This window comes from Lineus longissimus, chromosome 16 (assembly GCF_910592395.1).
Source record: "Lineus longissimus chromosome 16, tnLinLong1.2, whole genome shotgun sequence".
In the NCBI taxonomy this organism is placed as follows: domain Eukaryota; kingdom Metazoa; phylum Nemertea; class Pilidiophora; order Heteronemertea; family Lineidae; genus Lineus; species Lineus longissimus.
In genome coordinates, this window is record NC_088323.1 from 5,806,859 (window position 1) to 5,819,731 (window position 12,873).

The 12,873-nt window shown below is 40.3% G+C and overlaps 1 protein-coding gene across 11 annotated transcripts in view; it reads left to right on the top strand.

Annotated features, from left to right (window-relative positions):
• The window catches only part of LOC135500711 (RNA-binding motif, single-stranded-interacting protein 1-like), a 72,617-nt gene extending 60,479 nt beyond the window's left edge, over window positions 1-12,138 (top strand). For 10 of the 11 annotated variants that reach the window (XM_064792329.1, XM_064792331.1, XM_064792330.1 and 7 more), the window contains 5 exons: window positions 743-808; window positions 2,419-2,468; window positions 2,819-3,089; window positions 3,355-3,615; window positions 4,019-12,138. In XM_064792329.1, coding sequence (XP_064648399.1) covers window positions 743-808; window positions 2,419-2,468; window positions 2,819-3,089; window positions 3,355-3,606 — 639 coding nt within the window. In that variant the 3' untranslated portion in view covers window positions 3,607-3,615; window positions 4,019-12,138. The remainder of the gene's footprint in view (window positions 1-742; window positions 809-2,418; window positions 2,469-2,818; window positions 3,090-3,354; window positions 3,616-4,018) is intronic. The other variant, XM_064792332.1, reaches the window with a different exon arrangement.
• Window positions 12,139-12,873: the final 735 nt, after the last annotated feature.

The window sequence follows — 12,873 nt, forward strand, 5'->3', positions numbered from 1 at the left end:
TTTCATTTGAAATTTCACTGTAATCCAACTTTTGCACTCGCCGCAAACGAACCATCTTACTTCTATAATCATTTCCAAGCCTAGATACTTGTATAGTGCACACCATTCCTTGTCTAATATGCTAATATCACATCCAAGGGTTTTACAACTCTCATTAAATGTCGACGTCTACTTTGGTTAATCGATTGCCTATTCAATCAGGTGGTTCCTGTGAGCAACCTGCCATCCACAAGCCCAAAATCTCCACCTTCACAGTGAAAACTTCGTAGAGGGAGAAGGGGGTTCAGAGCCTTGACAAAATACATGTTGTATAACTATGGTGCCTTTGAGTCTGGTTATCCTTTGCCTTCAGTTCAATGCCCCTTCCCCTCTCCCTCCCCATTGCCTTTCTTCCTTCAAGAAACAAATTCCACTTCGCCTCAAGAATCCACCTGCGTGTTAGGGTAGGTAGTGACTGTCAGTAAACATCATGACAGTTTTCATCATGCCTCGCCACGTATGACAACGTCAGTAGGGTCAAGGGCTTCGATTGAAGTCCAAAATGGGCATCCTAATGTCGTCACTGCCTGGCCAAAATACAATCTTCCCCAAGTATCATCTGTAGTCCCTTTCAAGAAAAAATACCTGTGTTTTTGCCTTTCCTGTGAGAACTGACCTTGACCTTGAATGACGACCTTGAACTTCTGCCAATTTTTTTCTCTTTCTTGTTTTGATGTTTCTATCTTCTTATGCATCGTTGTAGGGGTGGGTGTTTAACCGAGGACTCCAGCACCTTAATCGAGACTGGGCTGATACCAGAGATATGACGGTACATATTGTTATAACTTCTTTAGCATCTATGTGTTGTGCCCGTAAGTCAATCTGGCTTCAACTGCAAATATGTCTAGCTTGTAAATATACTGTGTTGCGGGTTTACACTGGCTGAGAGGAGCCAGTACAATAGGCCTACTTTACCTGTAATAATGTGGACAAGATGCTTCTAAAAGGGTGTAAATAAGTCAACACAGTAATTCTGGGTTGACCATGTCTAATAATTTTGCTATTCAGAAATTGTCAGATTTAAGATTTATTTCAAAGTACAAAGAAAATTTTAGCAATTTTTCTCAAACAAAATGATTGTGCTGTAATTAATGCCTTGCATGTGCTTATTAGTCTATCTTGAAGAAATTTTACCATATTATATTAAGGAAATCATCACATTTATCTACAGAACATAACTCGTTGTATTGCAAAACAACCAGTAATAAATCAGAAAATGATTTATTTATGGTGAATTGTAATGGAATTTTAATATTGTATCATAAATGTGTTTTCTTCTAAATGTACTTGGAATCTTTAAGCTATTATTTAACAGTAAATAATGAGTTCTAAGTTTGAAATGTACCATTCGAAATAGATGTGATGTATCTGTGCTGCTTGTCAGAATTGCTTCTTGCAGAATACAAGTGAAATTCTAAATATGAAATGCTTACAAATGCTTTCAGATGCTTCAGAACTAACCATGTACAGTGCACTAACTTCTAATCCTGTTAACTCATTTTGTGACCCATCATAGCAAAAATCTGGTGGCAAGTCGCCAGGCCTTCTATTCAGCAGTCACTATCGGTATAAAATTATGTCCGGTTTGATCCGCTTTCAAATGACATTATAAGCCTTAAAAACACTGTGTCCAAGTATTCTATCAGTCAATTTGGCAAAAGATGATTTTGAAGTACAGTCTAAAGCAATTTGACCATGTTCTACCAAAGAAAAATAGTTAAAAACCTTGATTTTCTCCACACCATGTTGACAGAAGTTTGTTTGTTTCTCTGAGCATATTGATTAATATCTCGGGCACCACAGAAGATACAAAGATGTGAGTGGTATCAAATTGTAGCTTATAACATACATATTAGCTCTATTAACATGTGGATAACTCTGTATCCCTAAATTCGACTTGCTACCCATTTTGTTGTTGTGGTCACCTTTCTGCTCTACAGTACAATCTTCCTCTGTCCTCAACTTCCCTGCCTTTGCATGAATTTCGAAAGTTGTCATCAAATATTTGCGTACCAATTTACTATGTGTCAAGTGTTTGTAAATAATAAGTATCAAATGTGTAAATAATAAGTGAGTAAATATAGCTTAGAATGATAGTATATGATGCCAAAGCTGGAGGGCGTTGCTGTTGCAGTGACATGTTTCTGTCCACTATGGCAGTGACGCTTTCAAAGAAAAAATCGTATCAAATCAAAGGAGCGGAAATCAACATCCACTCACCAAAAAGATGAAGTGATACAGAAATACCACATCCACTAATATACCAATCTTAACCTTCCAGATGACAATACCAGGATATATTCAACAAAACAATAATACACTAATCTCGGAACACATTCTTCGACCTCCGACCTCAACGAAATTGTTTTTTTCTTTCAGAGCGGTGTTCCATGTGCATACGATCAGACAACTGCTGTGGCTCAGAACGGGTAAGAGTCTTTACACTTTCTCCTTCGTTACCATTACAGATGCACATGTCATCATGATACATTACCATTACAGATCTATATGTTATGACACAATACCGTTATAGATCCACATGTCATGATATATCAATGTTATAGATCTACATGTCATGATTCATTACTGTTACAGATGTATGTGTCATGATACATTACCGTTATAGATCTATACACCTGATTATTTACAGGAAGGTGGCCCTATTTACTGCCAGATATCATACCTTTATTAGTTTTCTAATAATTCCTTGCATCGTTTTGAAGAATTTATTCCCACTTAGAAGTTCAGTGCTGATCCCAAGTTGTTGTTTTTCTTGCAGAATGGGTCCGACGATGATTTCGCCAGCCGGCATGATGCAGCGACCATACAGCATGGCGACCACGCCCGTGACGAGTTACCAAGTCCAGCAAGGTGGCGGCGCCGGCTGGGGCATGCAGCAGCAACCTGTCTTCATGCACCAGCACGCGCACATACCGCACATGATGCACACACCAACCAGCATGCACTCCGGGACGGCGCAGATGGATCCTAACTTAGTCATGCCGCAGCTCGCCTCACAGATGGCACAGATGCAGATTGCTGGAACATCAGTGAGTATTTATCTGATCTGTCAGCATGCTCCTCCCCTTGCATCACATCATGTAGGAGGCAAACTCCAACGACGTGCACTCTGGGATGACCCAGATGAAGCCTGATTTCGCAGAGGCCTGAAGAAGGCTAAGTATGTTGTCGTCTGCACATAGAAAATCTGAATAAAACCTTGATGAGTCTGCGGTTTAAGTGCTTTAAAATGGCTTCAGTCTTCAATGCAAGTCCCATGCAATTTTGTCTAAATATTGATTGAATTTCTTACAGTACGTGTCCGGTCCACACGGCACCTACACCCAGATGGGCTACCCACAAGCCCAAGGTACACCTATGATGCAGACCATGGTTGAGGACCCCAGCACCAGTGGTGCCGTGCATGCAGCCACATTCCACACTGCACCAGCGCAGCCCGTCGCCCAGCACCACTCGGCGTCGCCACAGGATCATACAAACAGCGCTGTCGGTGGCGAGGAGCATCAACATTACCAATACACGCCGGCTGCTGCACAGGCGAAGTAAACCTGAAAGGTATGTATTGAAGAAAGGAGGATGAAGACTTTGGGGGAACTGCATACTGAATGTGAATCATTGAATCAAGAGCCGAAATTCTAATGTTTCAAACTAATAAACTGACTGAGGAGCTGCACAGCCCAGTCATTTTCACTGCTGCTGCCATGCCGATGGACCCAAGTTCAATTCATGGTGGTAACCCAAATTCGTTTGGTACTGGTGGCGATTCAAGGCACCAAAATTCCTGGCTTTTGACAACCAAATCCAAGAGAAGCAAAAATTAAGAGTCTGTTAAATGATACTAAAACCTTTTGTGTGACTTAGAAATCTCTAGCTTGTATCATGATCTCAAGGACTCCACTCTGGTGACCTCCAGCGAGACAACATGGAGATGACTTACATTTTCTCATCTTTCTTCCAGGTGAAAGAGTCCTATTCAGTTGGTAAACTGGAAGACAAAGGTCGAAGAGTTATTCGGAATTCCACAATTTGACGGGATACTTTGCGAAAATTGGATTAGGACTTCAAATGTGCAGTTGCAAGTCAACGGAATTGATAAATTTTAGAATTAAATTACGGATTTACAGATTTCAATCTCGCGGAATTCCTCAAACAGATAGGACTGATGAAACTACTTGTATTTTTCTATTTTTAGTTTAGACCTATGTCAATAGGTGGCTCTAGCATGGAGTATTTTGTTACGAATTTGTCTTTTTTTCTTTATTGTTGGTACTTGATTCGAATTATGTTGAATGATGATAATTTTTTGCTGGATTTCTCCGTGCATCGCGTCAATTACGCACGCCGGGAAATTCCGTGCATTGAATTTTAACTTGAATATTTTTTGTTTGTTTCTGTATGATAAATGCGATAATGACCTACATGTATTGTTCTCGTTGATAACGTTAATTTTTTCGACATTGCGTTCAGTTCTGTTTAAACGTTTGTTTATGGGGCAGTGCTCCATGCAACCTGAATTGGTGACTGGCGCCATCTTTTGAAAACGTTGGAAATGGATCACATTTTAACACCGTTGGTGTGAAAGAGAAGCTATTTTGGGCGATACTTGTGTTTAGCCAGGTTTGGTTTCTTGGCGGTGGGCTTTCCGCAGTCATCGAGTGTGTGTGCTCTCAAAGCTACGTCTTTTCCAATCTCCGCAATTCACATTGTGAAGTGAGAATAAAAGTTCATTATTGTTATCACATTTATGTGATTCACATTGCGCAGAGTTTGAATTGTAATTCACTTTACTGCAATGTGAAGCAGTGACGTCGTGCTCACATTGTGGCATTGGTTCACATTGCAATATGGAGCTTCACATAGATACTGCCATGCAACAGCTTCACATAGATACTGCCAAACCTGTTTGAATGCAAATATCTCGAGGGGCGTTCCTATTATGGTTTGACTTCAGTATCCTCTAACTGCTGACCTAACGAATTCCAGCTCGAGCTCTGATGTCACAGGAAGTTGGGACCACTGTGTTTTGAAATATAGTATAACGGACTGTTCTCTTAATTGTTGGGGTTGTTTTTCATGTGAGTGAGTACGTAGTTCTTAGGAACTTTGTGGACAGGTGATTCCGGGGACTCAAATTTGAAAAGCATACCAGTTTCGAGATCTGGATTTATAAATTTAGATTAGGCCGGCAATAGGGGTCACTATGCCACCCCTTAGAATATCTGCCTGAAGACAGAAATAACTGCATGAGGTGGAAATGATAAAATATCTGCTTGAGGGCGAAATTGTCTACCTGAAGGTGGAAATAACTGCCTGAAGGTGGAAAAATATATGCCTGAAATGAGAAAAATGAGATTCTTTGCATCGCAATGGAAAAACTTGTTGGATCCCCTCAATACTTCATTGTTGTCTTCTCCTTTCCTTTTGTCGAATACACTGACAGGGTATTGTCTGCTGTTCAACACTTCAAATATATTACCAAAAGCTAGGTTTGAATGCAGACCTTGACATACGGGGAAATCACTTGTCCATAGAGTGCTTAGTCAAACGACACCCCTGGTGACAATATTTTCACAAACTCTAGGCCTGGCGCCAACTTGTAAAATGATTTCTTAGGCTTTGCAATCGTTATATATCCCTTTGCTTCAGTAGGTGGCTGCATGAGAGTCAGGTAGTGGCAGAAGCGTAGAAATTTATGTCTGTGTGTCACGTGCGCAAATCAAAATTTCTCATAGTATTAATTGTATTGAATGTTTGAAAATTTGTCACGAGGGGCGTCGTTTGGTAACGCAGGCATTCGATACTGATTTCAAACCATATTCGGTTGATGTGTGTGACCCTTGATCAGTTACTGGTCTTAACACTAAGATTATGGTAAAGGGGCGATCCGAAAACCTTTCTTGAACTTCTGTGGACTGGCAGCACTTTGAGAGGGATGATGAAGGAAATGATTGGTACATGAAGGCTTATTATGGAAATCTTTTCATGGGCATGGTTTTTCGGATATGATAATATTTGCGGGTGTATAATTCCTGTCCAAGATGCGTTCAGTCCATTCAGGTTCAGGATAAGATGTAAACTGTTGCTGTCACGTCTTTAATGTCATGTTAACACAATTGATTTGATTGCCAGGTTTTGGTCACGGCCTCTTTTCAGTGAACGTGGTCCTGTACATTCTGTGCCGCCCCAAATTTAGGTGCAGTAATATGTACATTCACTGCGTACATCATTTGTAAATGCACACTGCTTTGCCTCAGATTATGTTGGAGTCAGTGTGCATTCACATGGGAGATTTAGAATTCTCTGGGATATTTCTCAATGTAACAAGACGTAGCATTATTGTAGAATATGTACTGTCTGTGCACATACATTCAGGTTCTTCTATAGCGACATGAACTTTGCTTCACTGAGACCAAATGCCCATGGAATACAGGTCTAACAGGAGTAGACCTTATGCCCATGCTTTACAACTCTCTTATATAATCACATGTAAGCTAAACACTTCTAATACTCTCATGTTTCACCGTTTTATGGACATTTTTACGACTATCTGCGTCCTACAGCTGTACATAGAGCATCACAACTATGTCACGCAGCATTTTACAGTTTTATCAAATGAATCGTGTGTAACCTCTCTTAGCTTTTGTTTTTCGGTCACGAGTACCAACGCTGCTCTTGTCCGGAATTATTTTTTGAAGTTATTTATTATTACGATTACTATTCAGTACGGTACCTTTTTACGCTTATTAATACTTTCAAAAATCAACCCTAAACGTCTATACATACGTCACTTCATTTCCAAGGTGACATCGTCGTTGGCCGTTTTTTATGGTTCTTGTGATAAGTTACGAAACATGTCTGACGTTACATTGGGATCGACTGATTCAAACACTTTTGACGATTTTACCGAAAGTGTGATTTATCTGAGATTCTAAATTCTTCCTCCCGAAGTCTTGACATGTTGATTTCTTTAAGTCGATAAATTCTTCAAGGTTTATGTCGAGCACAAAAAAAGTTGGCACATAGGAAGCAAGATGGTTTCAAAGGTAATTAAACTTGTTGATAACTAGTTGTTGTCTGGGAGCTATTGTTCGTGTGTTGCGAGGAAGTTTCGGCAGGAAAATTTGACTGGCACGTGCAAGACTTGGGATGTGGATGTTTTGGAGGGACCACACAAGTACATTGAAGTACTGCTTATAGAAGTGCCTCACATATTATTGAATTATACCAGGGATTTTCTTTTTCATCAATTTACCTTAAATTACTATGTTAATTGGACACAATTACTATGTTATTTGGACACATTATCAGCATGTTATGTTCAGGTGTACGCTTTGATGTCGAGAAGTATAAAATGATGAGAATGATACGAGAGAATTCCAGACTTTCTGGAAGGCAGGCTTGTCACCGATGCCTTAGCCCTAGGACCACGCCACCTTTAGTCACTGTTTGAAACTATTTATTAAGAAATTATGTTTAATGGAGCTGCATCCCAAAAGAGGGCGTTTGCTATTGGTTTTCTACAAGCATAACCAGATTTGTGTTACTTAAATTAATAATCGGAAATTGTTACGGTTGGACCAATATATCAAAATTCGCTGCTGATATCCAGTAGTGCCATCTGCAGTGTGTACTTGGTACTACAGACAACTTGGTCGCCATCGGACGAATTCTTACAGAGTAAGCATCTCAGTTATAGAAACCGACCATAAAGTTAAAAATGATTGTTTAACATTTACACATGTATATGACGTCCCCTGGCGGACAAGTTATTTTTTACAATGTTCACTCAATAGTAATCTGTATTGGTCATCAATGTAATTCTTAACTAAATACTACGCTGTTTTAGACACCCCAGTTATTTGTCTTGACTGGTATTTACGACATGTTTTACACTTGCCCGTTTGTATGGGAGTATTGTACTGCCATCTATAGGTGTTTTACCGAACTTTGTCACTGGGCCGTTTTTGCCGACATTTTTTCCAGTGAGCGATCACATGTTAACTTATGGACGCAATGTTTTACCACATCATGGTACGTGATACATTATATCTATCTATATATAACCATATACATTGTGTACACATAACGTATATTATCTAGTTCTATTTATTCACGTTTTAAGATAAAACTAAATAGACATTTTATTGAACTTTAAAAGTGGCATGGTTCTGGGGCTGGTCTACAAGTCATTCCAAGTTATGTCGGATGGGGTGCACTGTACATTTCATATACTACACTTACAAAGATGTACAGGAATCTTCATCCTGCTCGACTTGGAATTCACTCAGAATTGCATTGGGTACATACCGCAAAGTGAGCATGTACGAGGTTGTGTTTTTGGCGGGGGACTTTGCGACGCAATCGCCTAGCAATTTCACTGCCTAAACATACCAACAGTGGGAGCAAGTGTACATAGTGAAGGTTATTTCTTTGGGTTTCGTGTGTAAGCATTTTGTAGTGCCATTTTGATTTCTCGCTTGAGGTAGGCGCCGTTTCACGCCCGATATAAAGGTGGCGAACGGTTTGGTTCATTCCAGAGTGCATTCAAACCAAAATGGGCTGCAGCAATGGTGTTAGTTCGAATTTATCGCCCATCGAATTGGTTCGAATGTTGCGTGGTATTTGCTGTGAGAATATTGCGGATCTGCTGCGTGCGTTATATAATTGTTGTAATACACAACATCTGGATCAGTTTGATTGGTGCAAATTTGTTTGTAATGTTACCATGGTTTCCACAAACTTGTTGTTTTCATACACTTCTACCTTTTTGTTGTTCGTGGGAAGTCTAATTTTGGACAAGATGTTCTCGCCATCTTGAAAATGATTCCTAAAGACTGGGTCCTGTCCTCTGTCCTTCAGAATTGAAGGTATCCAGCCAGTAGGCTAATGCAACAGGATTTAGTGTATAGTCATAGAACTTCATGATATCGAGTTGGAATGAATGCCGCTGAAATGAAAAAACAGGATATGGTAGTTGTGTAAGGTCTACCTGCAGGGGACAATTGGACTCATGGTATCAAGGTCACAACCTTTGACCTTGAACTTAAAGGTCTAAAAGTGACCTTGACCCTGAAGTTTTGAAAGTGAGGTGTGCAGCCGTCCTGGGGCGGCAGTGTCTAAATTAGGACATTTTTCCGTTATAATTGTAGCATGTTACGTAGTTTTTGCACAGTGCACAATTAAATTACCATTTATTTTGATGTAGGATGATAAAAGATACCCGGCTATATCTCGGGTTTACTGCCAAGAGTTCACTGTTGCATAGTTCAAAGCACTATCGTAGGTCTTTGTAGATTTGTGTGATCTTGATGATTATTAGACCTTTGGATGACCTTGACCTTTGATCAGTCTTGGATGACCTTGACCTTGAGATTTAGCCGTACCCATTTGAACCCAAATGCGGGTTTCCTGCTGTTCTTAATGTGCATTAGACCAACGTATGGTTTTAGACATTGCTACCTCATGTTCTACACAGTCTTACCAAATGAAATGGGGTGTTTCGAGGGGCTACCGCAAACGCGGAGAGTGATACAGTTACCATGGTGATGTAGTTTCGTTACCGTCTGCGGAGTGATCAACCAATCGCGTTGTTGAATTTTGACTTGTTACTGACTCCTTGTGGTTCTGTTTGTGGCCAGTAGGGGGTGGGTTGTTCTGTTTCGGTTGCATGGAAATCAGGTGGTATTGTGAATTATGTGTTGTCTGTAGAAAGTAGAATATGTTGTCTTCTGTCTGGCCTGATGTTCCTTGTACCTTCTATCGTCTGGCCCCCGGCCGATCTGACGTTGTGTCTTTTGTAGATAGCTGTCAAATGTTTCTTAAGTCAGCATATCTAATTGACTTAAAGTAGACTAGATAGGATTCAGGTTAAGTTTTTCAAAAAAAACTTTCATTTGTCGAGGTTCTATTTGCGATTGTACATTATTGTCTTGTTGTACTGAACATGTTGAATGAATAGTTGTCCTGTTTCCCGTCGCGGAGTTTCGGGGATCTGTAATTGTAATTGCATCATTTTGTCTCACAAACTGTCGTCATATGGTTCATGGTCATAAGATAAAAATATCACTTAGTTTAGGCTTGCACTGCATGTCATGTTTATTACACTCGATTGCATGATCGCTATATAGTTAGGCATAGATGTTTTTAGATTTTTCGCGTAGATAAAATTCAGTGGGTAGGGCACTGCGGTTTTTACTGCTTCGTTTTTGGATTTTTAATTTTCGCGTCTTCTCGCCGAGAGGAGCACGTCAGGGCCTGACGTTGTACATAGAAGAAAAATGGAACTTGGCGCGCAATTCCTACACCATCCTGGTACAGTTTCCAATGGTCTTTATTGGGAATTTATACAGTCCCGGGATATTCCCCGCGGATTTCAATGGTTGTTGCGTTTGTAATAAGTATTAAAGGGAGAGCTGTTCTGTAGTTTGTAAAGTCAAACGTTATTTGTCAAACATTACTCTGCTTTGCACGGTGGAGGCGCCTGGTGTGCACGAACCGAACTCATAATCTTGTTCACGTATCGTAGTTAGAGACATATATTAGCACACAATAACGAAAGCTGCTGCCAAAAGGTGGTGCGATGCAGGCTCGGGGGAACTGTACCGGCTATGGTGATAACGTAAACTCTCCAAAAAGAAGACCGTTGTACATTTTGTACCGACCGTCAACAATTGAGGTGCATATAATCCTCGTCACATCGTGCAATATTATAGCCTGGAGAAGAACGGAATTGTGGGAGTTGTCGTTTTGGCCAAGTTCCTTCAAAAAAATGTAATAATATCAAAAAATCGGTATGAAGTAAATGTTGCAACTATCGTCTGTAGATATTTGATTCTCGTCTTGTAGTAACAATGTATAGATGCTATTTTTAGACCCCATGGCTAAATTCGTATCGGGTCAAAGGTCAAATCGGACGAATCGGGCACAAGATATTTTTTGCCTTACAGTAACAATGGCAAGTCACTTTTTGTTATATTTGTGTTGAAAGAAGTTTATTCGCCTATCGCTGTACGGTTTATGTATAGTACCATATAAGGCGGTTAGTGAATTGTAGTCGCATTTTTTGTGATGTGTGAACGTAGTCATAAATTGAACCTTGTGTACATAGTATTTAAGTTAATTTTTGTACAAAAACCCTTGTGGGCAACCCTTCATAAGTAGTGTTTAAATAGCCTGTTTCGTCCCGATTCTGTATTTGATCCCGATGTCGAATTTCTCCGTGTGGTAGTACTTCACTTCATCTTAAGTACAGCCGCTTCCCGTATCCGTGTTAATATAAACATATATCGTATCTCGCAGTGTAGTGCCGAAATCGGTAGTCTTTGTACAGCCACACCATTGGTCACTTTATTAGCCAATCAGAATTAGGCCGTTTTAGATGTACACCTGTTGTATGATATTTCCTGTAGCCACTCGCTGAAGCCCTGTCCGCCCGCCAGCAATGTTATGTAGTTTTTTGAGGCATTTTTGTACAGAATACAACTTTATACGTTGTTTATTGTCGAAAGTATGAACAAATTGAGGTTGGTACTTTTTCATTGCGATACATTACTAATGTATGTACACGAGCACGGTCCTCGCGCTATGTATGCCCGGACACTATCTTGATATATGTGAGAATATTATATTAACCCTTTGTCCATATTTGTGTTTTGGTACGCCAGGTGTTCTCTAGGTAATGACTTTATACTTTCTCTCATAGAGGGCACGACCGGTACTATGATTAATTGAAACAAGTACGGGGCTTGATAATGCTAGTTATATAACCAACATACTAATGTACATACGTGTAGTTAACCGCCTTTTGTTATTATTCCTATCAATGATCTTGTAATGCATTGACACACTATCATATTTAACCAAGAAATAACCAAGATTTTTACCAAGATATATTGGGCTAGGACGGGCAGGGCTTGCCTCGAGGCAATTTTATGGAGAACGATAAGTTGTTTTTTTGAGTGATGTTGACAAGAGAAAAGGCACATTTTAGTTCGGGTAGCCATCTTCTGGTTACCGTTGTTTTCCCTTGTAAAATGCAACATGAAAACGAGAATAAATTCTAAATTTGTTGAATTAGAATATTGCGTTTTCTTTTCTCCATTTGGTCGTGGTAATATGCACGCTATTGTGCTTCAGGAGAGGCGGGACAGATTGTCCTTCATGAAGGCAGCTTATGAAAATCAAGCAAATAACTTTAGCGGTGTTGTGATGACAAATATGACCAGTCGGAGCAAAGTGAGGTGCATGCCACCAGGAGGCCGACTCGGCCTAGGAACCGAGCCCCCAGTCGGGCTGTATGAGAACACCAGCCTGTCCGAGAGCCAACTGCCCGGGACTCTGCCGTCCCGGAAGGCGACTCGAGCCTGGGTGGCTGGCCGCTCGAGGGTAGAAGATGAGCCTAAATGACACCAGGAGATAATGCAAGAAATGGATGGACTCTGATTTCAAAACAAGTAGACAACAGTGAAATGAACAACCAGTCCGTGTCAACCCGCCAAGCTCGGAGCGACATGTGCCTGGTTGTGGTGTGATCAGTTACATAATATACTCTCTCTAAAGGGCAGATAAAGTTTTTCTTTCAGCTCTTACCCGCATTATGACATGTTGGCGTTGTGTAACACCCTTATGAATTGATACAAGGCATTATCTCATCACATCGATGACCATTTGAAATGAATCCCAATACATCTAGGCCTAGGCTAGAGATTTTTACAAGGGTGTAGTACATAGAAGTGGTCAGTCCTCATTTTCAATCTTTTGGATGTACATGTACATATAAGCAACATTTCGAAGAAGGGACATCAAAAGGTAAGA